This window comes from Eublepharis macularius, chromosome 3, assembly GCF_028583425.1.
Source record: "Eublepharis macularius isolate TG4126 chromosome 3, MPM_Emac_v1.0, whole genome shotgun sequence".
Classification (NCBI taxonomy): Eukaryota; Metazoa; Chordata; class Lepidosauria; order Squamata; family Eublepharidae; genus Eublepharis; species Eublepharis macularius.
In genome coordinates this window covers 91818053-91845688 of record NC_072792.1, presented here as the reverse complement: position 1 = coordinate 91845688, position 27636 = coordinate 91818053, and the positions used below count along the sequence as shown (strand labels likewise).

At 40.9% G+C, this 27636-nt stretch overlaps 1 protein-coding gene across 1 annotated transcript in view; it reads left to right on the top strand.

The window, feature by feature from the left end:
- Window positions 1–6859: 6859 nt before the first annotated feature.
- Window positions 6860–27636, top strand: part of BACE2 (beta-secretase 2) — a 42308-nt gene continuing 21531 nt past the window's right edge. The window contains exons 1-2 of the mRNA XM_054974052.1: window positions 6860–7532; window positions 24263–24351. Of these exons, the coding sequence (XP_054830027.1) occupies window positions 7221–7532; window positions 24263–24351 (401 nt within the window). The 5' untranslated portion in view covers window positions 6860–7220. The remainder of the gene's footprint in view (window positions 7533–24262; window positions 24352–27636) is intronic.

Sequence of the window (27636 nt, the reverse complement as noted above, 5' to 3'; positions counted from 1 at the left end):
TGTCTCTCTATCATAGCCTGGTCTAAAACCAGACTGAAAAGGGTCCAGAGCACCAGCTATGTTCAAGAAGGCCTGGAGTTGGTCGGCTACTGCTTTCTCAACCACTTTGCCCAAAAAGGGCAGATTAGAGACTGGGCGATAATCGGCTACATCATTTTTATCTAAGGATCTTTTTTAAGTAGTGGGTGAATGACTGCCTCTTTGAGAGGCTGACAGAAGGCGCTTTGACTATGTTTTAGCACACCTTATGGCAAATTGGGAAACTAACAAAGAATACGAAGTATTAAATTTGGTGGAACTGTAACCACCCCAGGTCTTCGGACGAAACAACAGGCAATGTGTGCCGGCCCTGATTGTCAGGCGAAGGGTTTACTCCCTTGGGGGTGTCCCGGATTTTGTTACACCACCTGTAAAGCAACAAAAAACATTATTCTTATACAAAAGATTCGAGCTACTTACCTTGGAGACTTGCTTACTGGACGTTCTCCCTTTGTGGACTACACAGAAACATGGTGCTCTGACCATAAGGATATAGTATTTCATTGTTCTAGAACAGCAGCTTGAGTACGCACTGTTTGCTTGCAATTCATTGCTATTAATTGGTGTTTAATTCTTCATTTAAATATATTGTGCATTTGGATTTAGTATAATTCTATTAATTATTCATTGTATTAAGTGTTATTGAATTTATGACATAATTAGGAATTATATGATTTTGTTTCCTTCACTTGTAGTTTTCTACTCTTGTGTAGCATTATTTGTGGGTGAAGGTGCCCCTGTTATTATTATTTGTACTATTTGAGAGAGGCCTAGGGCTGCCAAGGAAGCTATCAAATCCTGGGCCAGCCCAAACGTGGAGCATTCAGCATTGGTGTTGAACTCAACCAGAAGTGTCAGTCTAGGTGTCTCCAGCACCAAGTCTGAGAGCACCTCTGCTAGCTCAGAGAGGGTGCTTACTGGGGCATTAGGTGGCCAGCAGACTAGCAGACTCTCCAGTCTATCCTTAGTTCTCAGTGTAAGGAGCATACAGTCAATGCCTAGTTTGCACCTGGGATCTGTGGAACTTGAAAGTTGCCTCCAAGTCTGTGAAAAGCCAGCTATTCTGCATAGTCTTATAACTGTCATCTTTCTCATGAACCAGACCGGTGCCTACTGTTAACATTGTCACAGAGAAATGCTATCACTAAACCAATTAGCTGTGTGTTTTAGTCAGAAATGTAGATGGGAGTTGCCTAGGTGAACATATTATTAAGCTATTTCCCTCAATATGTGTGTGATCTGGTGCATGCTTCAGTTTGTCTAGCACAGCAAAAATATTGTGATAATGGTCCAGTCTGGACTAGCTCACTGGACTGGACTAGCTCACTATTGTATTTCAAGAGCTTCAGCCCTTCAGCTCATTGAAATTGTCTGACTTTTCCTTATCATTATACTAGAGGCAGAGGGACTAATGTTCCCTGGGCTAGGAAAAGTATAAAATTTAATATTCAAATGAAATACTGAATTACTATGAAAACCATTTATAGCAACATTGTTTTTAGAAACATAGTATTCATCAGGATGTTTTATTTAGCTTTATCTATTTCTTTTTAATTAAAAAATAAAATACTAAAATAGATATACCCTGTCTTTCCTCTTGGATCAAGGCCAGAGCATACTCTGAGCATTTATTAACCTTATCCAGCACAACACTGTAGAAGATTTCTATATCATAGTTGCAGTAACTGGGTTGAATTCAGCCAGCACTTTCATTCAGTCTTATCCTTGCTCTTTAATACAGCCCATATCTCACATGGCTTTTGTATACACAGGTCCCATGATCCGCCAGCACAGCCTGTTTTTAGCAGTCAATGAGAATGGCTCCTTTCTTTTCATCAGCAGAAAAGCTGGTTGTATCCAACCCAGTGTTCTATCTGTAGAAAACTAATGAATACTTAGGCTGTGCACAGATGATCTCACCAGAGCAAAAGGTATGACCTCCCCCTTATTACTATAATAACAAGCCCTGATCTAGCACTGGTTGTTAATAACTGTACAAGTTCATCACAGCAAGAGGGAATCTGGCTAGTAGTGGATACTTGCTTACTCCATTTTCCTGTTTCTTTATTGTAACACCTCCCCGAGTATCAAAAGCAGCTCCTGGCTCAATCAATTTCATTTCTTTTTCACCCATCCATTTTTGTAATTTTTTTCTTTTTAAAGAAAAAGGTGATATACATTCATAATACAGCAAGAAGAATATTTTTTAACTGCAGACACTTCCTAGACCCTTGTCATTTGCACTGTCTGATAGATACCCGAGACAGCTGTATCCTTACATCCATGTTTTGCTGAACTGACAGTTGCATTCCTGGGTGCCATGTTCTGCTTTCCTAGGATGCAACCTGAAATGCTACCAAAGAAAGTAAGAAACCTGACATTAGCAGAGAACACTGTTAGATTCCAGTATTCAAACACTGAAGGTTTTGTACCAGAGGGGATGGGAATTATACTCAGCTACTCCCAAGTCCACACTGCCCTCACTCTGGTTGGTAATTAGTAAAATGGTCAGCATAACATCGGTTGCGAAGGATGAGAAGGGGTTAAGGTTAAGGCCTTGGCTCATAAATTGGTCCTCCATTAAATCCTACTATTGATCATACAGCTATGTAAGTCACATAGCTCTGTAATGGAGACTAATGAGGATGAGGCATTTCTTCCTCTTTGGTGTTGAAAAGGACTAGGGTACACTGGAACACTTGGCTTTGTCCCCAGGACAATTCTGTTTATTTGGAAAGAAATGCCATGTTTACTTAGTAGTAGGCTCTATTTGGGGATATGTGGACTAGCCTAGAAGATGGGGGCTGTGTGTCTCTCGTCTTTAAACTGATTTCCGATTCCCTTGGAAACAGAAGCACACAACCAGTTAGAGTGCTGGATACCTGGGTTCAAATCCCCACTCTGCCATGAAGCTTGGCCCAGTATCTAGGGTTGCTAGGTACCCCTCACCTCCTGTCGGGAGGGTGGAGTATGCACCACACGGGCTGCATGAGCGCTCCCATGCTCCACATGGGGCTGATCTGGCCTGTTTGGGGCCCAAATCGGCCTCAAATGAAGCACGGAAAAGCTCCCGCAGGTGGCTCAACAACTTCGCTTCTGGAAGTGACATTGCCACTCCTGAGGTGCCTGTTGGTGGTGGGCAAACTGCAGGACCATGCCCTCTCCTGCTGATCACTGAGCAATTGGCGGATGAGGGGACAAATCCCCGGCTTGCCTGCCACCGGCAGGCACCTGAAAATGGTAGCAGTAACTGTCTCTCAGCCTTACTTGCCTCTCCAGATTGTTGTGCAGGAGAAATGGAAAACCAAATACCTTGCCCTGAGTTCCTCAGAGGAAGGGTGAGATAAAAATGTACTAAGTGGATATTTCTTTAGTATCTGACACCATCAACTTCCGTCTTTGCTGTGACATCAGAGCAAAGTTCCAGTCCTTGATTCATACTAACTCTTTACAGACAGTAAGCCATTTCTATTTACAGGATTCTGTCCCTTTGAGAATACCAAAAAGCAGGAGTAATACCATTAAACAACCCAGTATAGTTGCTGTGAATTGAAAATGACAATCCTCACATGCAGGAGTTACCCTGCAATAAATGCTTGCTAGTTAACAGCCTCATTAGTAAGACTTCACAATGTTGTATTTCCTGAGACGGGTGAGAAGAAAGTATTCACCATCTACAAGTCAGTAGCACTTCAGTCTGCCCAGAGTAATTAACAGAATGGGTAGTTTGGGCTTTAATAAAAATTGTGTTAAGTGAAGTGTCTTTAGGACTACCTATTCAGGGAGGTTCACACTCTCGAGAGAAAGTACATATACAGAAATGGCTTTTAATGTAGAATTGGAACATGCAATTAGCCAGCCTAACTCTCCTGGCTTCGAAAACAAATGGTAAATTACATGCAGGCACACAACCTCAGTCACCGAGAGCAGTGACAGCAGCTTCCTTTATGCTCCTTTTTGATTTTTTTCCCCACTTGTAAAACCGCCTGTCCTATAAGCAGATGAACAGACATGAACAATACTTCCCCTTCCAGGGATATCTCAGTATCTTTACATTTTTATCCCACCTGTCCACCAAGGAGTTCAAAATCAAAAAGAGTCCAGTAGCACCTTTAAGACTAAAAAACTTTATTGTAGCATAAGCTTTCAAGAATCACAGTTCTCTTTGTCAGATGCATCTGACGAAGAGAACTGTGATTCTCGAAAGCTTATGCTACAATAAAGTTGGTTAGTCTTAAAGGTGCTACTGGACTCTTTTTGCATCTGACGAAGAGAACTGTGATTCTCGAAAGCTTATGCTACAATAAAGTTGGTTAGTCTTAAAGGTGCTACTGGACTCTTTTTGATTTTGCTACTACAGACTAACACGGCTAACTCCTCTGCATCTATGACCAAGGAGTTCAGGGTGGCATAAATGGCACCTCTGTATTCTCCCACAAAAACCTTGTGAGGTAGATTGAGCTGAGAGAGAGAGGCTGGCTCAAATCCCTCAGTGAGTTTCATAGCCAAGTAGGGATTTGAACCCAGGTCTCCTGGGTCCTAATCCAAAAGCCTAACCACTACCTCACACTGTCTCTGATGGTGTGTATTGTTAATATTTCCTGCTTCCTATGTTCCACACACAAATACATTCAGCAATATCTATAAACAATACATGAAACTGTGGTTCATGTAGTTGCTGGTAGGCTGGTTCCAAAAGAGGAAGCTAGGCCATTGCTCAATTTGTATTTATTTTATTTTTTATTTTTTATTTTACTTCATTAATTCCCCACCTTTCTCACCAGTGGGGACCCAACATGGCTTACATCATTCTCCTCTCCTCTGTTTTTTCCTCATAACAAACCCTGTGAGGTGGGCCAGGCTGAAAGAGCATGACAGGCCCAAATCACCCCACAAGTTTCCATGGTGGAGTGGGGAACATTACTGAAACTGGGTCACCCAGATCCTAATCCATCCCTCTAGCTACTATATGACATTGGTTATATTTTCTATAGAAAATTAGGTTCCAAGGAAAAATTTAGAAAATATTCCATTGGAAAGTTCTTCCCTCCTGGTGTGCAATGGTGAGGGACTCTCAGCGCTTATCAGAGACTAGTAACAAAGCTCATTGTGGGGGAAAATACAACAGGTTATAGAAAGGGGAGGGCGGGCAGACAGACATTGCCTCCTTCTCCTCCATGACTGATCCCGCCCAGGTGAAGGTGGGGGACAGATATTGCCACTTGCACCACTCCTGATCCTAGTCAGGTGAGGGGGGGCAGGCATTGCCACCTGCTCCACTACTGATACCAGCCGGGTGAAGGGGGGTAGGCATTGCCACCTACTCCGGTCCTGATCTTGTCCTGGACTTCCTGCCGTGGCACACTCTCTGTGCTTCCCTCCATGGCAGCACCCTCTCAATGTGCACCAGGGCAGGAAGTGAATTGTCAGGAATACAGTTCGCCTTGCAGGATGAAAGAAACAGACTCTTTTCTCCCTGTAGGACTGAACAGACTTACAGCACTGGAAAAAGCGCAGAAAAGGGCAACTAGAATGATTAGAGATGGAACACTTCCTGTATGAAGAAAGGTTAAAGCACTTGGGGCTCTTTAGCTTGGAGAAATGACGACTGAGGGGTGACATGATAGAGATTTACAACATTATCCATGGGAAGGTAGAGAAAGAAGTATTTTTCTCTCTTTCTCACAATACAAGAACTCATGAGCACTCAATGAAATTGCTGAACAATCGGGTTAGAATGGATAAAAGGAAGTACGTCTTCACCCAAAGAGTGGAATTCACTGCCACAGGAGGTGGTGGCAGCTTCAAGCATAGACAGCTTCAAGAGGGGACTGGATAAATGTATGGAGCAGAGGTCCATCAGTAGCTATTAGCCACAAGGTTTAGATGGAACTCTCTGTCTAGGGCAGTGATACTCTGTATTCTTGTTGTTTGGGTGGGGGCAATCAGTGGGAGGGCTTCTAGTGTCCCTTCCCCACTGGCAGACCTCCTGATGTCACCTGGTCTTTTGGTCACTGTGTGACACAGAGCGTTGGACTGGATGGGCCATTGGCCTGATCCAACATGGCTTCTCTTAAGTTTTTATGTTCTTAACAGTGGTGTAAATCTACTTCTGAGCCAGGCAAACTGAATTCACATTTTCAGTCTAGTTTTTGAAAAACACAAACCTCCATATCCAGCAGGTTTTGAGCAATCCCGTTGTACCAGTGCTGATCTAAAAGAAAATTCTAACACAAAAGCCACAAAATAACTTCTGTCGAGACCAGCCAAAATGATTCAAAACAGTGTAAACGAGCCAAGAGTCCAATAGCACCTATAAGACTAACAAAATTTGTGGCAGGGTATGAACTTTTGTGAGCTACTGCTCACTTCTTGGTATCTGAAGAACTGAGCTGTGGCTCACAAAAACTCACACCCTACCACAAATTTTGTTAATCTTATAGGTGCTACTGGACTCGCTCTTTTCTACTGCTACACAGACTAACAGGGCTACCTATCTTGACAAAACAGTGTGTAAGCTTCAAAGGCTCTACATTGGGGCCATTTTCTTAATAAAAGGTCTGGCGAGGGTTTGGTTTGTGGGATCCATCCTATGTCCGAAAACTTCCATCCTCTTCCATAAACAGAAGTGAACCACACAAAAGAAAGAAAACGATATTCCTGACCGCTCTTTCCTCGTCGCAGAAAACGCCTATAGCAAAATCCCTCCCCACCTCGCAGGCCGGACTCACGGTCGGCGTTCTCTCTCCACCTTAACACATTGATTGGCTACCAGGAGGGCCCGGCCCGGCCCAGGCAGGGAGTGTTGTTTGCTGAGCTTGGGCGCCCTGCTCGGGACTTTTTCTCCGGCTGGTGCTCAGTCCCGTCATATCCGTTGCAAGGCGGCTTGGCCGGTGCTCGGGAAGTTACTTGGCAATTGTTTGCCCAAGGAGGCGCAGGACGACGAGGCGCGTTCCTGGCCGCTGCGCTGCCGCGCCCCGAACGAAACTTTCTTCGCTCGCTTTGGAGGCGGGCGGCCTTGGGAGTGGGCGCAGAATGCGAGGAGGAGCCGATCTCAGGAAGGCAACATGAAGCCGTGCCGCCAAGCAGCTGGCCCCTTTCTACTCCGTTGCTACTACGGGAAACCGCGCGCAGCCACCCGGGGGCACAGAGTTTAGCCGCTGGGCGCTGCAGCCGTCGAGATGGGCCACTCGCGGGCGGCGTGCTGCCTCCTGATTGCCGCCGCCGCCGCCGCCGCCGCCGGGCGCTGCGAGGCTCAGTTCGTCTTCCCCCTGCAAGTGTCTCCCGCCGTCGCCCCCAGCGACTCACTTGTTCCCACGCCCGTGTTGCTGAAGCGGACGGGCGGCGCTGGGGCCAGCCGCGAGGCAGGCAGCTTAGCCTTAGCCGCCGAGCCCGGCGGCTCCGTCAACTTCGTGGCCATGGTGGAAAATCTGCAGGGAGACTCCGGGCGCGGCTACTACCTTGAGATGCTCCTGGGAAGCCCGCCGCAGCAGGTAGGGGCACTCCCGGACCGGAGGCGGCAGGTGGCGAAAAGGGGCGGGGGCGCGCAAAGAACTCCGGAGCTCGAGGGGGAGAAGTTGGCCCCAGCCGCGGAGTAGTCTCAAGGTAACACAGGTGTAGGCTTACCCATTCATCCCAAGCATCTTCGGCCAGGCTGTGGGGGTGCGCGTTAATCTGGATGCAGGCCCACAAGATGCAACAGTGTTCGAAGTAGCATAAGGCAGAGCCTTGCTGGGTCAGGCCACAGGTCGACCTAGTCCAGAATCGTTTTGCCTGACCAAATGCTTTTGAGGAAGATTGTTCTATAACTGAAAAGAGAGCCGCGTGAACCCGCGTTCTTTCGCTTCCCCTGTGAGATGCAGATCTTACTGTTTCTTCCCTTAACTTGCCGATTCCCCATAGCCATGTGTAGACATTCTTGCAGTGGGTATAATGACTCATGTGATGGAGGCGCTCGAAATCAAGGACAGAATCCGCTGGCAGGGTCCCCATGTCCTGCCTCCAACTGGTAATTATATTCACTTTGGAAGTGTCTTAAGTTCTTTTGTTACAAACTTATCAAAGTAAAATTATGGATGGAAGTTCGCACTCTTCTTTAAAACGATGCAGAAGCTCCTTCTTCCCTTTGTCTGTTTGTGAGTGTCTCCCTCCAGAATGCTCTTTTAGGTCTGAAAAGTGTAAGAATTAAGTCCGAGAACAACACCTACAAGTGTACCTTTCACATGAGCGCTGCTTTGAATCACCATGCAGTAGTCTTAAATTATTTCATTAATTTATTTGATTTATTTGTTGGATTTATATCCCACTCTCTCAGGGCAGGTCACAACATCATAAAACCAGTTTAAAATATATATTCAATAAATAAGGTGAAATCATAAAACAATAAAATCAATACATATCACTCTGGGTAGGTACAACAGATCTCATTAGAGCAGAACAAACAGGCAAGGGACCAGCAGGAGAGTTCGCCACTTCCGCAACCGCTCGTAGGCCTGGCGAAACATCTCCATTTTACAGGCTCAGCGGAACTGTAGTAAGTCCCACAGGGCCTGGGTCTCAACTGGGAGAGTGTTCCTCCAGGCTGCAGCCAGAATCAAGAAGGCTCATAACATTTTGGAAGCACTTTCTGCTTGTGCAAGGGCTCCATGTTGTGGAACCGAATGGCAGGATGGTGGGGGGAGCTCACTCAACAGCGGAGAGGTTTCCTGTTTCTTCACAGGCCAGGCCAGATACTTGGGCTGTTTATGATGATGATGGTGGTGTCATGTGACTTCCTGCCTTGTGCTTGCAGCTCATTGGGTCCCGTATTGCCACTTGGTTTAAAAGTAGAACAAGTGTACAGAAAAGTTGAAAACCACTGCCTTAGCCTGCCTGATGAGGTCAGGAAGGCTCCCGCACCTTTATTTTCCCACAGAATGTATAATACAGAACTGTCGCAGAAGAGCAGTTTTATGTAGAGGGGATGCAGTTTTAATGTCCATGAAAACTGTAGGTGGTTTTATTGTGTCGGTTATTGTATTATACTGTTTTTATTGTCTTCTAATTTTGTAATCTGCCTTGCGTCTTGATAAGCAAGGCAGACTGTAGTTGTAGTGAAGAAGGGATGAAAGAAATGTCACTAGGTTTGAGGCCTTTGTCCTTCCTATTGCTATTAGTCCTGCTGGCCCTGTGCCTAACGAAAGGATCCACATACTGCTTACATTTTTGCTTTGAGAAACTTAACTCTGAGGGAGTCCAGAAACTCCTGGTTTAGGAGCTATAGACTATATACTAAGCAAGGCAGACAAGCCAGTCATTTAGATAAAATATGTTTGTCATTATGACCCTATCCCATAAGCTTTTTCAGATATATTGATATTTTTGAATGGTGTGGTTGGCTAGAGCATCAACACTGTTTTGTATGGCATGCACAAGCCTTGGGCTCACGCACCTCCTCCTCCCCTCATGTGCTCAGATATCTTTCCATCCTTCCTGCTTCTTCGCAGACTTTTGTAGTTCTGTCCAAATGATGGTATCTGGGAATAAAGGTTTACCCGGACCACAGCATTGCAAGTCACAATCAAATTGTGTAAGCCAAGGGGAGAAACATTGGGTGAAGTCCCACTTCTCTTTTCCATGGTTTGATGTTATGTCTGAGTCAAGCCACTGTGTGTAAACAGATGTGAAAATATCATAGAAGTAGTAAATAACTGATTGCAATGAACAGAAATGTGTATCCAGCAGTAGTTAGTGACAGCTTGCTCAAATGTGAGCATACCTTTCTGAGCATTGTCCAGCCAGGAGGGACATCTCTGAGCTCATTTTCAGTGTGATTTTGTCTGCCATTCAATTTCTTGCATAATAAACTGATTGGGAAAGAGAGGAGGAGATAATAGCAGGGGGAAACAGTGCACACGCAATTTTACACCAGTGAAGTTTAGATTATATTGTCAATAACTGCAACTCTTAGAAAAATTGCTTGGAGAATTGTAGAAATTTTACATTTTATAACGTAACATCATGGTATCCTATCATGAAATCCAGGATCAAAGCCTAGCTCATTGCTTTTTAAATTTTAATGTTGTTGTAATTTTTATCCCACCTTCCTTCAAGTTGCTCGGGGTGGCATGCACCATTCTCTTCATTTTATCTTTGCAACAACCCTGTAAGGTAGACCAGGCTCAGAAAGAGTGATGGCTCAAGGGTACCCAGTGAGTTTCATGGCCAAGCTGGGATTTGAGCATGGCATGGGTCTCATTGAGCTTACTCTAGCACTGTAACTACTATAACACATGGGGTCTCTTACATTCACTTTCCCTTATATGATGCATTAAGGTTTGGCAGATTGTCATGTTGCTTAACAGATACTGCAGTTTGAAGCAGATGATTTTGGCATTAACTACTGAGATCTTTCAAAATATGTAGCATGCCTCTTTCCTGTAGAGTTTAGGTCTCTTAATGGTTTAGTTTAAACACGTCTACTCTAGAAATTTAACCTTTCCTGAAATTTAAAAACTGCTTCTTGAATTATAGTAACAATTTTGTTGGAGCGCCATAGTCCTATTATTAGACCATAATCATAAAATCCACCCCGCCCCCACGACAAGTGGTCCTGAAACTGGTTTAGATTTGTTACATCTATGTGCCTTTAAAATCCTGATTTAGCCAGTTTACATGAAGATTTATAAGTTGCGCTTTTTAAACAGTGCTGAAACTAAATTCAGGCTTTAAGAACTTTAACCTGATCCCCATCCGCATACACTTGTTTTCTCTTTGGTAAAGTGAGGGCCAAGCTACAAGTGATGAATGACACTTGAACAGCCAAGTGTATTTCTCCCTGTTCACTTGCCCTCCACTCGATCCACTTGCCGTTCAAGTGTCATTCGTCATGTGTAGCTTGGCCCTGAGATAGTTTTTAAAAAAATATCCTGTAGGCAGATCAGGTGGGTGTTGTTGGGAAAATACAGAATAAATTGAAAAGGTTTAAGAGGGGAGTGAGGTTCAGCTTCCATATTAGTACGCTCATTTCCTGTTCTTTTAGTGTTTTGGCTAGAGATGGAAAAAGAACAAAATATGCAGTACTGCATAATTCTCTATTGTTGTATGTGTAGGCAGTAGTAGTGGGATCTAAAAACAATATATTGATAATTTCTTCTTTTCATTCACCTTTGTAATTCCAGGCAGTGTTCTTTGACACATAGAGCAAGTACAAATTGCAAGAGTATACTTTACAGTGCCATTCTAAGTAAAGTTACACCCTAAGGTATAATTCTCATATTCACGTTAGCTTGTCTACATATGCAGCAGATTGAGGTGAAATAATGGACTTCATGGGGGGCGGGTACCATTTTTGAACATTCCCCATGTGAAAAGTTCCCTGCAAGTCAAATGTTATCACACCCGAAATCCCAGCTTGGCCATTGCTCCCCATAGTATGTTTTCAGTAAGTCTTTATGTAGGGAAACATTCAAAAATTTAGTCCATGTCCCTGCAGCCTGAACAGGTAAAGACTATTCTCTTACCACTTCGTTCTGCTCCGTGTCAGCAAGACCTTTCTCGAACTGCTTAGCATTTATATAGAACTTCCTAAGTGTTCATATACATTCTCAGTACATTGTCTTGGAACAGTATTATTGTCTTGGATCCTAAGCACCACATCACGCTTGATGAAGGGAACTTGTCCATCTTCCAGGACAGGCTTCTGCCCCCGCCCCCGCCCCAAGTTGTGCTACTGTGAGTCAGTTGTTGCCCTCCAGGAATATATAGGGTCTAAAGAGAGAGTGTGCAGCAGGAGGGGAGGAATTGGAAAAAAATGTCCTCTTCTCCTTTGCAAATGGAAATGATGCTTCATTAGGCAAACTGCTGTAGCACCAGCAAGATGACAACTTTGCATCAAAGCAGTTGTCTCCGTATTGCATATGCGGAACTCAAGTTGAGAAATGGTGCCTGGCCTACGGCCACCTTATCCTAGTTCTCACAGAGGTACTCATATTTTGACTGGACAACTTAATCTGTGTGTGGAGGGCTCACATGATGGAGTTCTCATTCACAGAAAATCCACATGTTCCTACATAAAGAAAATTGGCATGGCTGTGAGACGTCTAAGGTAGAATTGTCTCCATAAAATATGTTTTTTAGTTGTTGGGAACATTTTGCTCATGAGACATATTCCATTATCTGAGCCCTACCCCACCTAATTACAGTAATATAACTGAGGGCCAAGCTACAAGTGACGAATGACATTTGAACAGCAAGTGGATTGAGTGGAGTGCAAGTGAACAGGGAGAAATACACTTGCCGTTCAAGTGCCATTCGTCACTTGTAGCTTCGCCCTGAGATACAGATTTCCTGTATGTCAGGAAAAGATATGATACAGAGTTAAAAGATCTGATACAGAAGAGGCTTAAAGTAACTGTGGTTTGTGAAAGCCCCCTGGTAATTTTTCCTGTGTGTTTCTGGGGTGCTAATATGTATCTACAATTAGCTGTTAGGCTCTTCAAAATAGCCTGGATGATTTGAAGTGCTAAGAGTTCCTTATAATATTCTTTGTGTCTTTATGTATAGAGCTGTTGATCTGAACTAGTCTTGCTTCTGTTAACTGCTTTATGTTGCTTTACTGAATGATTTGTGAATATTTTTAAGTCCAAGTTTGCATGCAAACATCTATTCTTAATGCTGATTTAAAGATGTTAGTGTAAGATCCAGCACATACCATGACTTTTTGTAAAAAGTCCCATTAGAGCGGAAAAACAAACTACCTTTTCTGAAATAAAAGATCCTGTGACCTAGACAAGGGTGGTGATGCCCATAGGCCTTCAGTCCCTTATTGGGATTGTCCTGCAACTTCTGGCCTGGTAGATTATGGGCCCCACCCTTATCTTCAGAGGACTCCTTGTTAGAGCTGTTAGGATTGTCACCAACTAGTGTATGAAACGTCAATATGAAAAACAGGAATTTTCATGAACTGGGTCTGTTTGCAAAGAAGTCCCTTATCTGGACTTGCTGCATCTCTATCAGGAGTTTTATCAAATGAGGATCATGCTAATTACTGTGACTGATCACCTTTGGAATGGGAAGATGTGCAGTGTGGATCTGGCTGTAGTGTGGTATGTTTGTATTAGCACAACTTTGTTGGGATAGTTTTGGGTCAGTATAAGATATGATAGGGCATTTTGGAGGTCTCTCATTTATCAGTTCGCCATACTTGACAGCACATAACACACACACACACACACACACATTGTCTACATGAAGAAGGCTGCTAGCTACGATTGAGGCAAAAGTTAGTCTACAACGTTCGTTTTTTCTGAGAGTGGCAAAAGTGAAACTTTTTTGAAGCTAGTATGTGAAGACAAAACAGGTTTGTGACTGTCACACAAAAATAGAGGATACACTGTGTCACTGCCAGTACAGGGAGGAGCTATTGCTCAGTGTCAGAGCACATGCTGTGCAAGCAAGAGGCTTCTCTAGTTAAAGCAACTTGAGTACAACTGTTGGGAAAGACTTTTCAGGGCCTGAGTCTCTGGAGAGTCACTGCCAGTAGACAATACTCAGGTAGATGGACCACTGGTCTATGAGTGCTCTGTGAATTTAAAAAAACAATAAAGTGTGTTTTGTGTGTGACCCTGTGTCCATTCCATATATTCCTCCAACCTATGTTTAAATGAGTTTGCAAGGTCCCATCAGCAAGAACTAAGATAAGGTAAGATTGGAGCCAAGGCTTCCTGGTTCACAGGTCTCATTCTTATACCATGCCAGCAGTATGTCAGTTTGACAGCAGTTATAAGAAGCAACCATGGAAGAGAAACTTTGCTTTAAAAAGGATTTATGCAGAAGATTTATTTCTCAGAGGCTTCATGTGTGATGAGCCTTCAAAATACTTTGTAGTCCTTTTTGTTTGATATCTCTTAATGTTGCTTGAATAGGCTAATAAACACAGAGGGAGCTTGCATCTTTTCTCAAATTAAAAATATGTAATAAAGTATTCATCATTTATTGGATTAAAGATTTTCTTTCATTTCCTTTTAAAGTGGTAGCTTTTTGTTTAAAATGTAACCTGATCTCGTTTGTGTGTGTGTGTTTTGACCTCTTAGAAAAGTTCTGCAGGCTTAGTTTTTTCAACTGTGTCATGAGATCTCATGTGAGTAAGTGATGCATTATTGAGCAAGAAGAGTAGTCAGATGATATAGATTAAGTACATAATCCTCAAAGTCCTCCAGTATCTTAAATTCAACTGGAAGAAATGGAGCTTGTTCTGGAGAAATATTTTGAAGAATGAAGCCTTATTTTCTGAAAGCCTTCCTGGATTTTTTTTTAAAGGCTGTTCTCCTTTTGCAGTATGAAACTTTAATTGTAGGAAAAGCAATATTTGAGTCCAGTGGCACCTTAGAGACCATCAAGATTTTCAGGGTGTAAGCTTTTGAGAGTCAGAACTCTCTTCCCTTCTTCAGACAGAGTAGGAATGGAGATCCCAGCAAAAGGTGGGTGCGGTGTTACAAGGGAGGGCTTTGCAGCTTGATTAGAGCTGAAATTACCATGTGTTGTGAGATAAGTTTCCTAAATCTTTATTCATTCCTGGCAGAGTGGGTGTCCATTTTTCTGAATTTGAGGATTAACTCAGTTCCAGTAATCTCACACTCTAACTCCCCCCCCCCCCCCGAATATAGCCACTTTTAGGTCAGCAATGGAATGTTCTGGAAGATTAAAATGTTTTCCCACTTTTTTGAGTGTTTGGATTTCTAATGTCAGCTTTATGTGCATTTATTCTTTTGTGTAGGGGCTGACCTGTTTATACAATGTAGAGAGTGAAAGGGCATTTCTGGCAATTGATAGGATATATAACGTTGGAAGATGAACAAGTGAATGAACATGAGATAGTATAACTGGTATTGCTGGGGTACCCATGTAGATTGTAGGAGGTAGGAGGGAAGAATGTTCTGTTCTAGTTCTTCTCCATTGCTTAAAACACATCAATTATTAACTATACTTAAACCATCTTCAGTGAGGACAGTAAACATTTGAGTTTGTCTAAGTCTTGAAGGAAATTTGGTTCAGTTGTTTATCTAGCTTAGTATTTTAGCATAGTTGGCCATAAATAAACAAACGTCAGTAATGATGTTGCTTTGGCAATCCGCTGTCATCCACAACTTTCCTTTGATAGTGGGTAAGGTTGGGTACAAAATCAGTTGAGTGGTAAACCAATTAGTACCAGAAGGAGGCGGCGGCAGCAGTGCATTCATTCCTGTTATTTAGGTTTCACATAGACAGTTTTGCACACAGAACACCCCTGCCCTATCATCTGCTCAGAAGTGCTTTTCTCACTCTTGGACTGTGCTTTTTGTTCCTTTTCTGGGAATTATTAAGGAGCATAACTGGATTTATGGTTATGTACATCTTTAATGTTTTTGTAAAACAAAGAAGACTGCCTTTTTGCCCTGTTTTTAAAATAATTTTTATTATTCAATTGTATACATGCTTAACTTACAAGGTCAGTTATTACATAATGCTTGCTCTACTTTTCTTATGCATTTTTATTTCATCATCTTTGTTTCCTGTACTATAGTACTTTCTCTTTCTGAATTCCATCTACATTAGGAAAATATTCTCACAATATGATAAATTTGATTGTCAGTGTGGAAGTGTGTATAAGCAAATGTAAAAAGCAAAAGTGGAATTCCAGTTACTCATTAAATAATCAGTGTCAAACAAAATTAACGTAACACAATCAAAGCTTCTTGAATAAAAGATCCCTTGGCCAGATGATGGTCATTTTGTTATTTTTCCCTTGCCCCTGTGCTTTTGAAATATTTAATTTGCAGCACAACAGAGACTGTGAGCAGAACCACAACTGACAAAAGGCACAGATTGGACACTTGTCAGCTTCCCTCAAGTTTTGATGGGAAATGTAGGCATCCTAGTCTTGCAGCTTGACTCTCTGACTGCTGTCCAATGGACTTTTCAACTGTCACTTGTCCAACATTCCGCCAAGCTGCCTACATTTCCCATCAAAACTTGAGGGAAGCAGACAAGTGTCCAATCTGTGCCTTTTGTCACTTGTGGTTCTGCTCTGTATTTACATATATTGGGTGGAAATCTTTACACAGAAAAGTATGTTACTGCCTGCTTAGGATTCCTGTCTTAGAATAACAAAAACAAAACTAGGGAATGTACCTGAAGGTTACTCTCATGCAGGGGTCATTTCGTAGAAAAAGTGCTGGAGGAACTCATTAGCATAACTCAGTAGCATATGCCACGCCCTTTGCCATCACCAGAAGTGTGTCATTAGCATAACTGATTATGCTAATCAGCCTCAACAGTTGGAAGAGATTTGCAGATAAATAAAAGCCTAGTTCTTCACTTTCTAACATACCTATGGTAAACTCAGTGTTCTGCATCTCAGTTTTTCATGTTAATTAGGAAAGGTATGATGAATGGCTGGATGCACATGGAAAGGTATTCACATGACTCCAGTTCTGAAGCTCCCTTTCTTCCAAAATATCAGCAAAGCCCGAGTCAGTAGTCCATAAAAAGGATGGTAATACAGGCCATCTTTATTTGGGCAAGCATTTCATTTCCTGTTTTAAGTGGCACATTTTTATACAAAAATGCATAGATAGTATTTACTCGGCCCAAAGCTGAAAAATGGCAGAGATCTAAATATTTTACTTTCACAATACTGACTCTGGCAATGATGTTAAAGCAGTTTTACTTCACTTATTCCAATACAGATGATACTTAAGGTTGAATTTTAATTATCTATGCCAAATATTCAAAATTAATCAGCTAATTTTGTTTCCTTAGCAGTTTCTAGCAAGCACAGGAAATAGGAAATGAGAAAAAGAATTTGTTCGGTTAGCTTTTACAAAGATGCCAGATGTATTTCAAGCCATTAGAGGTTCTCTCCAGAACAATAGGTCTGTTGTCATTAAAGGAGCATAAGTATACTGTTTTCCACCCTATAGTATCAGATGAGATGGGCAGCAATCCATCTCATGCAAGGATGCAGTTTCAAGTATACTTATCTAAAATTTATTTCAATGGGATTCTCCTTTGAGTAAAAGTTATAAGGATCATCCTATAACAATGCAGTCCTCCATACTAAGTCCATTGCACTATTAATGCCATAAAAATGAAATTTCCTCATTGAGAAAGCGCGGCTCACATATCCGTCTTGCACGATCCACTAATGTTTTCATTATGCCTCTTTTCTGTCGGGGGTGGTGATTGGAGTTTTTGTGTAAGTACCGATCAGTGTGAGTTGGTTTCCTGTAGACCTTGTGACCTAACTGAGAGTTTGCTTTGCGGATGACCAAGGTATCCAGGAATGAGAGTTTTCCCTCACTTTCTTTCTCCATTGTGAATTGTATGTTCAGGTGGATGTTGTTGAGATGATTCAAAAACTCCATCAATTCTTCCTCCCCATGGCTCCAAATGATGAATGTATCATCCACAAACCGGAACCATACACTGGGTTTGTGGGGTGCTGATTCTAGAGCTGTTTTTTCAAAATGTTCCATGTAGAAGTTTGCTATAACTGGGCTGAGTGGGCTCCCCATGGCCACCCCATCCATCTGTTCATAGAATTCGTTGTCCCATTGGAAGTAACTGGTTGTCAGACAATGATGGAATAAGGCTGTTACATCCTCTGGGAAAATCTGATTAATCAGTGCAATAGTGTCTTTTACTGGAACCTTGGTAAACAGGGATACAACATCAAAAATGAAAAAAAATAAACCCGTCACTAATCATGCCCTCCTTATAAACTGGATGAGTGGTAATGGCTGTATTTTAAAATGTTTATCAATAAACATGGGCAGAAAGTACAGAACATTAGAAGTCATCGTTGACCAAGCTTTCTTCCATTGAGAGACTGTTTCGGCACTCTCAAGTAGGAAAACAATCATGTTTTTATGCTCCTTCAGTGCCTGCTGATCCACTGCAGCTTTCAAAAGAACCTCTGGTAGCTTGAAATGCTTGTGATGGCTTCATAAAGGTTAACTGAACAATTCTTTTACTTAGATATATCCCTGGATGCATTAGAGTGAAAGGGAAAGCAGATAACAAATAAAAAACATAATGTGCCCAATCAAGGTAACATTAGTTGCATTCTTTTTGTCTTGGGTTTCCTTTGCAGCTTCTCAAATGAGGTTACATAAAAGCACTTAGCTGTTTAACGAAATAACAGAGAGATAATGAAACAGCTTTATAGAGGAGGCTGAAAGTAAGTCCCACTTTAAATCAATGGGACTTATTTCTAAGAAAGTACAGTTGAGTTCATACTGCCATGAGTCTCAGTTTATGTAATGTACATTTTGTTAAAAATATTCTTTTTTCAGTGGTGCACCACAATTTCTTTCAAAGCTAGCTAGGAAGACATTTGATATTATATGTTTTGTGTGTCATATTTTTAATAAAAAGAAAAAAAGAAGTTAGGCTTGCCAGCCTCCAGGTGATAGCTGGAGATCTCCCAGAATTACAACTGATCTCCAGGTGAGATCAGTTTCCCTGGAGAAAATGGGTGCTCTGAAAAGTGAACTCCATGGCATTATACCTCACTGAGGACCCTCCCCTTCCAAAACCCCACCTTTTTCAGGCTCCATCCCCCAAATCTCCAGGAATTTCCCAACCTGGACCTGGCAGCCTACTTGAAGTACAGAAAGTTCAATAGAAAAATCATAACAATGGCAGCTGTAAAGCGAATCATCTCTTCACAGAAGCGTCAGGGTTTTTTCCCAAGGTGGGTCAGAAGAAGGCATTTATGGAGGGAACCATTGGGTGGAATTTTCACATTTTGTCAGCATTGCTCTACTGTGTTGAAAATTTGGAAGGCCACTGTACGTCTGATATTGTGCAAGAAATTTCTGGACACTATAAGCTGTAGGGAGAAAAGTGTCAGGTATTGCTCTGGATCTTGGGCAAGTGTAACTGTGTAGTCCTCTTGTGCATTGTTAGAGCCAAAGCCTATTAATTGATTATTCAGCTGCATCCTTGAAAATAACATAACAATGATTCTCATATAATGTATTTTATGTATTGCTTTATGTAATGTATTGTTGTTAGTTTTAGGGAAATTTCCCTAACAGTTAGCTGCTGTGGTCTTAGTTTTGTTTTGGATGCAATGGAAAGGTGAGATATGTTTTATAAATCGATGTTCTCCATGTGTGCAGGGTTTTTTTTTTAGTCCTGTTTGGATTTTCAAAAATAGCATCTCTCCTGTTCTTCCAAAGTTTAGTTATGAAAGAAACTGGATATTCCAAAGCAAAATATGCACCCCAATTTTTGAAAATGAGGCTATAAATGTTGGTTGTACTCTGGTAATAAACAGCATTAGATTTACTAATTCTGTGTTTCCCAAAAAGTTGTGAAGAAAAACTCATTTACAAACTCAGTGCCAATAATAACATTCAGTAACTTGGGAAAGCAGCACACATGATAGCCATTAAAGAGCTTTATCAGTCCTCTATTATGGTTGCAAGCAGTTCTTCCAGATGGGTTGATAATATAATTAGGAATCATTGTGTTAAATGAGGCAGTATTTAAATTGGCTGCTAATTTTCCTACCTATTAACCCACTTTTCTTGTAAAAAATCACTACATTAAAGTGACTTCTTGGTGCTGATCATTAACAGTTGAATTTATGAAGCCTTTGAATGAATCACCAGAAAATAAGCATTTAGGGGACATTGTGTGTCAGTCTGGCAAACTTTGCAGTATTTATTTTATTTAAAATTTGTATAAGCCATCTTTCAACCCAGGGTGGCAAACATTAAAACATTTCAAAAATTGAGAATGGCATTTAAAATACAAATATATATAAAAATTTTAAAACAATTAAACAAAACACATACGATGCTTGCATAGTAGGCCTACTAGCACTGATGTCTTAGGTGGCTGTAAGGCTGTAATGGATGTGAAGAGATAATATCTCACCTCCAGAAATGTATGTATAAAAATTACTTTACAAAATAGTTTAAAGAAGAGGAGAGACTTGACAATAATGCAAGGCATGGCTGGCAGAGGCAGAGACCAAGATATGGCCTTCTTCAGATGCAGTGGCTTCCTGAGATGGCATTTCAGAGATAACCAACAGAAAAAGATGAAACAGAAGTCTGCTGTTTTAAGATTATTCTTCCTACCTCTTACTTCAGTATCATAGAGGGATACAGTTTGTACTTAGGAAGGATAGATTGTGTACCACTCATCTTATTTTTGTAATTGTCAGTCTATTTTTGCTCAACTATATGCTTTTCCATTTTTTATCAGTTGCAAGCAGGTTCCCACCGATAGCAGGCAATCTCCTTGCAATTTCAGCCTTTGGCCACAAATTGCTGGTGATGGGCAGGAGAAGGCCTGCTGCCCATAGGTTGCCCACCATTGGCAGGAACCTGGCAAGGAAGCTGGGGAAATGGACACAAATGTTCCCACATCCTCTGATGGGTGGTGGATCACTCTCCCGCTCAGCAGTGGCCCGATCCTGACCATTTTGGGCCCATTTTCAGCCCCCTTTTGCCATTTTGGGCCCAATTTCAGCCCTGAATGGCCAGGATTGGGTCCAAAACAGCCAGGATAGGTGATGTCAGGGGGTGTGGCATATGCAAATCAGTTATGCTAATAACACACTTCCAGTGATGTTAAGGGGCATGGCATATGCTAATGAGTTATGCTAATGAGTTCCTCCAGCTCTTTTTCTGTGAAATGACCCCTGCTAAGGATGCTCTGCTACTAAACTGCAGCCTCTCACTGCTGCTTGTACTTATCTACTGTTTGAACTTAAGTGGTTAGTTCTGTTCACCAGAAGTATCTGGAATTTGGACCGCAGCATGCAATCCATGTGGATCATGATGTTCACAGCAAAGAAAATTAAATGAAGATTCCAGGCTTTTTTGTTCAGTATTGTTAGTGGGGGAGAGGCAGAGAGTGCAGCAGTGACCAGAATCTACTAAAACACAACTATGATTTAGTAAGCCCTTCCTAAAGTCAATAATTGGTTCATAATTCTTTCATAATGAAGATCAACTAGGAAACATGGAATTCACATTATTATCCTGCTTTTAGGATGTTGAATTGAGCTTCAGTAGCTTTTTCATGTTGATGAGGTAGTGTTTTTACACCTGAAGAAAAAATTTGCATGGAACCTGCTAAGCAATTTTGCATTGTTTCCCTCTTCTCCCACACCAACAGAAAGATTAAAAGAATTGAGAATGATATATAGACTCAAACATCTGCACTGGTTCAAAACACATGATTAAAAAGAGAAGCTTCATTAAGTTTTCTTTACTGTAAATGTAATATGGAAGTCTGTGACAATTAAATAATACAAGTTAATTAATGTGGACGTGCCGGAGAAGTGTTTTTCCAATATGTGGACTGACATTTTTGGTGTCCCTGGTTAAGTGAGACAGTCACAGATTGAGCCAGCATGCTGCAGAGTTTAGAGTGTTGGATTTGAATCTAGATTATACCCAGGTTCAAATCACTGCTTTGCCATGAAGTTCACTTGCAGTTCTTGGGCTAGTCACACACTTTCTGCCTACCCTTTCTTAAGGTTCCACATGAACTCTGTCACTCATATCCAAATGAAAATTTTATGCTTTTAGCTTCTGCATGCAAAGTGCATCCACAGTTTTTGCTACTGTGTACGTTATTCCTGATGGGAGTATTAGTCTCTATTTTTGTGCAGCATTGTAGCAAGTACTGGATTTTTCAGAGCCTGTGAACGCACTTCTAGCACTCACTGAAAAACATTCATCATTTTATTCCAGTTACTAAATTATCAAGACTTGCCTAGAATCTTGTCATTTTTTAACTTCTCTGCAATCAATTTCACATGCCCATGCATTGACTCTCTTGTAGCCTAATTCAAGGAGACAGAAAGAATCGTCATTCTTGGTTTTTCTTTATGAGTAGTGTGCAAAAAACTATGAACACTCTGAATCTTATATACATGCAGTGGCTCATTTCTAGTCTTCGCAATATATTTAACTAGTGCCATTGTGCAGATTACAATAGAGCAGTGTTGGCCTCAGCTGCCTATGTCTGGTTATTCCAGATTCATGTAGATATGGAATGTCAATTTGAATAGCAATTTGTCATGTGAATTCTGGTGCTACTAGTGTGGGCTGTAGCTTTGATGTTCTACTGTGTGGCGTTTTTGTTTCTTGTGAAGAGCATTATTCCTTTGGAGAACTGTGCATGGTGGTGCAGCACTCATTAAGATGAGCAGTTATACTCCTTGAAAAAAGGGTCTTTGAATTCTGCAGGCTACACCTCAGTGTATGGTTCTAATCATTTTATTTGAAGTAGTGTTGCCCTCAGGAGATGTTCATTTTTATGATCTCCTAATACTAAGCAGAACTACACCTCAGAAATGGATGGCTGTTTGCTCAAAATGCCAGATTTTGTTTTTGGAATCATTCATTCTGTGCTACTGAGATGTGAGAATTATGGAAGCATTTATTTTCTGATGCATTGTCTCCTTGTAGGTTTTTTAAAAATGACACTCCTCTTTAAATGGACAGAGAGTCTCCTAAATATGAGTGCATTTTCTATGTATGCTTTTCATTAGGATTTTTGGTTGCTAGTAAATTACAACATTTTAATTAGGATTACAGGCTGAATTCATATGTCACAATAAACTGTGGTATGTTTAAACTATGTCTTGTTGCACAAACCCTGTTTAATCTACCAGATGTATACTACAGACTACAGTTTGTTGTTGTAAATATTCCGGGCTGTATGGCCATACAGCCCAGAAAATCTACAACAACTAATGTTCCCCGGCCATGAAGCCTTTGACAATATATCAGACTACAGTTCGTTTGGATCAGTATAGTTTATTGTTACAATCTGGAATCAGAAGTCAAAAACAAAGTCATCAAGAAATATACATTAGATTCAGGTCATAGATGTAAAAATATAGGATATAGATATAAAAATATACTGTATATAAAATATGGTTCTTAATTAAAATTGCTAGGATAAAACCATATTCTCCTGCCTAATTAAGCGTGCCATGGCACAAAATCTAGCTACTTTAAAAGATATTTCATTATATCACCAAGCAAGATTGAAATATAAAATTAATTTGATCTACCATGGTAATTGTGCAGAACTGGAGTAATATATACATTCTGAATGTTCTTGGAAAACTGATAATATAAGAGGACATGGTCAATAGTTCCTACCATGCCAGAGTAGCATGGACAGAGACGTTTCTCATATGGAATGTGAGTGTATCTCCCATCCAGAAGGGCAGATGGGAGAACATTAAGACGAGCAAGGGTAAAAGCTCTACAGTGTTTGCAGAATTCCAACTTACGGAGATAGGAGGGCAGAACAAAATTTTGGTTGTAGTTTCCCACTGCTAGGACAAGGTGAGCTCGAGATCTGTCTAATTGCAAGGAAATATCCCAGGCTCTGATTATTGTTTTGGCTCCTTGGTAGCCCAGATGTAGGAGTGCTGTACTAGAGAAATCTAAAAGCTGGAGTTCAATTTGTTTGTAAATCCCAGTTAATCTGCTGCTTGCCTCCTTTCCTACCTTCAGTCAGAATCACTTGGTACAGTCAGACTAACCTACTTCACAGGGTTAATGTGAGGATAAAATGGAGTAGAGGAGAATTATATGATCCAATTTTGGTTCCCATTGGGGAGAAGGCAGAGGTATAAATGAAATAAATAGAAATCCCAAGCTGCCTCATATTGCAGCAGAGTTCTTGATGACAACTCAGTACAGTATTGTCATTGTTGAGGATCCCTTTAGATTTCTTAATGAAATCTGTGATCCCAGTTATATTGGTTCCTTAAAGTTTTATCCTTTACCACTATTTCTTTTGATATGTACTACTTCTCTTTCATGAACATTTCATATGCTACTGCCCACCATATGTCAGTACCAGCACCTGGCTTTTACAAATTGGCTGCATTGGATTGGCAGGGGGAACAGATGGGGTAAAGTTGATTATGAGTGTCTGCTTGCAGTAAAGGCCCTTTCTTTAAAATTACACACCTCTATTAGCAAAATAGCATCCAAAAACAATGTAGTTTAGCAGAATTTAGAGCTTTTGATTATATGAAATGCCCAACAAGCATAAAATGTGTATCCTACAAATTTTTTCTCTAGTAATGACATTTTCTTCTTGTGTGAGCCAACATATGCTGGAAGAAAACACCCCAGTTCGTGGGAAACTCCTGAAGGCTAACCTATTTTATTTAATATGATAAATAATCCTGTTTTCTTTTTGACAGCTAAATATTCTAATTGACACTGGAAGCAGCAATTTTGCAGTTGCAGGTGCACCGAACATAGATGTGGCCTCATACTTTGATACAACAAAGTAAGTGTGTGACATCCTTCCCCCTCCCTCCCCCTCCCCCCATGCTCAGGAAAGAGCACTGGAATTTGTTAGAAAAGATAGTGCATAGTTGAAGTAAGGAGATTTCTTTTTACAAGCAGTTAAGCATTTGGGTGTAAAACGTCTCTGTTTTTAAATCTAGTTGTTGTGTATTATTCTCACACTACACAGGTCAAGTTAGCATGTCAGCACCATATAAGTGGGACACATGGTATTACTTCTTCCCACTCAAACATGACCTTCCTCTCTGGACAAGCAACATTTGTCCTTTTCTCAGCATGTGTGGTCCCTGCACCCAAATGTTAATGGAGTGGCACGGGGAAAGGCACAGGAAAGTCACTTGGCTGCTGCTGCTGTAGTAATGTAAGAAACATCCTTTAGAAACTGGGCTGGATGAGTAAAGTAGAATTCTTGATTTTATGTTCAGCCCTGAGATTCTTGATGCAGGTACAGAGGTGCATAGAGCCAGTCAGACACCTTCAGTCACAGTTCATGTGCATAGTTAAATGAACTGTGCTCTTTAAATAAATAAATAATGATAGTAGGTGAATGGTTGCCCCAAATTTGTAAATGTCTTCCATTTTTTGGTCATGCATTCGGTGATACACAATGAACAAGTTAGACAAACAAAACCTCTGAATAGTTCAACACAATGTAGCAGGTAAAGGCTGAAAGTTTTCCTAGGAAAATTTGGTTTAAAACAAGGAATTGAAACCTGATTGAAATTACAGAAAACAATGTCTGGAGGAAGGCCTATCTGTTCCAAAAAAACATTGAAATGAATTAGAGCCTGTTACAACAAGGAAAAACTCAAGTTGTATTATGTTCTGGACGAATACAAGTAATATTAAGGGGGAAGTCTTGTGAATGGAGGGCCTTTTGCCTTCCCTTTATTGTAGGCTGTAATAGACTTTGCAAAACTAGCGGTTAGACAGAGTTAATTTTTGAAGGATATTTAAGTGATGTTTAATTATAAGCAGGATAGATAATACAGCTTAAGGTGTTCTGTACATGACATTTAACCCATGGAGAGATGGTTTAGAAACATCCACACTCATATCTCAATCACAAGTCAAATGCTGTAGGGTTTTTGTTTTGTTGCCATGAATTCATAAATTGAGAAGCTACTGCACACACTGGGTTGAATCTAAGCTTCCTTTCCTGAGTCAAAGGGCCCTTTTGCTAAGGCAAAGGAGCAGTAATTTCCACCAAGTTCCTCTTTTCTTAACAGACCTCTAACCCATATTTTACACTGTTCCTGGGGGGCTCCTCAGCATCTTCTGTGCTCTTTGTGTCTGCAAGCTTATACTTGTGCACACACAGTGAGAGGAAAGAAGGGGGTGCATACCTGCGGCACTAGGAAAGACTAGATTCCTGGTTTTTATACTACAGCAAAATGAACTCCCTACATTTAAGTGAAAAATAGAAATTTATATGGGGAGGAAGAAGAATCTATTCCTTTGGTCCATGTGACATTTGGAAAAGAGTTTGGTGTTGTACATAAAGATGAAAGTGATAAGAGGAGTATCTTTCTGTAGATTAACAATTTAGCTATTCTGCAGAGGTGACACAGCAATGATAACTCTTGAGGAAAAGAGCAACCAGTTTGATTGACTTTTTGAATGAACGCTGAGCAGTAGAAAAGGTCTTGAGATTTTATTTTAAGAGAATTGCATCCCTCAGTTACAGAAGAAGCAGGAAACAAATTTATTCCCTTTGACAGTAAGAGAAATTATATTATGTAATGCCTAATCTTTATTAATTATCATAGTTCATGTCTACTCACTAACAACTTTTTACATCTACAAGTAATCATAAGGTGATTGCATTCTTCAATTTTAATATGGTAATGTTGGTTAGAATGTAACTTTACATAAGTTTACATTTATTTATATTTATAGTTTAGCTTTCTCACTGAGACTCAAAGCATATCACACAGTGTCAATCAATGCAATCAAGATGATGAGACATCTAATGAGCAATGTACTAGGACTCAGATTACAGAAATCTGGATAACTGTAGAATATTAGACATGATACAGAATGCAGATATGGAAAAATGGTATTCCATCAGATAATAATGCAGGGACAGGAGGATAATATATCCTCTACACAGTGGTTTAGTCCACAGTCCCTTTCCCTTTAAGCACCTATCTGAACCATTTTTTAATAATATAGCCCTATTACTTCTCTAGAAATGATCTGAGCAATTCTGTTTTACATAGCTTTACTTGACAAAAGTGTGGGTGCCTTCCTGACTTCAGGCAGACCATTACACAGTATCTGAAATATACTAGTGTTCTAATCAGGAGGAGGAATTGAGATGTTAGCTCCATAAGTCTCAAAGCACAGGCTCATTGATGGATAGCTATACCTCTCCCAGTCCCACAGCACTATGCCTGAGAGAGCTAGAACAGGCTGTTCCAAAAATAAAACAAACAATGCAAAATTTGTTTTTTGAACTTGGTGCATTAACAGGAAAGACTTGGCTCTGTAAGGAAGCTGTGTAAAAAGAGAGCTTTTCAAAACTATTATGCCACAACTACCTCATAAATATTTAGGATGCAGTACAGTTTAGTAGAGAGCATCTGATATTCTGCAGCTGAAAGCAAAGATTGGGGAAGGAAGAAAAATAACTATTGGGGCAAGTTAAGAAATGAAGAGAAAAGGCAGAGGGCAAGCAGCTGCAAATCTCTTAGCCTATCTGCTTGGGATTATGCCATACTGGACTACTGAAAGTGAGATCTGTAATTAAGGATAATCAGACTGAGATAGGTAGGGACTGTGGCTCGGTGACAGAGCACATGTTTTGTATGGAGAAGGTTTCAAGTTCAATCCTTTCCAGTAAAAGAAATGTAGGCAAGAAATGTTACAGGCCACCTTGGAGAGCTCCTGCCAGTCAAAATGCGCAATATTGAGGTAAATAGCAAATAGTCTGATGTTATAAGAAAGCGTTGTAGGGTCATTCATTATAAGTTAGGAAAGAGAAAATCATATCAAGAGTCGTCATCTTCAAAACAAGGAATTTCTGCCTTAAATCAGGAGGTCAAACTTTGGTCAAAAATGTCTTCCAGAGTCTGTTTCTTGGGGGGCATTATTGTGCAATATTGGTGGGTGTTCGGTGGTTCTCAGTAAGGTGTAAGCCACATAGAACTTCTAGAGGTGAGTGAGGTAGAAAGGTAATCAACTTTACCAGGGCTGCGTCTTGGCCATAATTCTGTGGGAATGCAGAAAAAGCCCAGAATGTGATAATTGGAGCAGTTTTCAG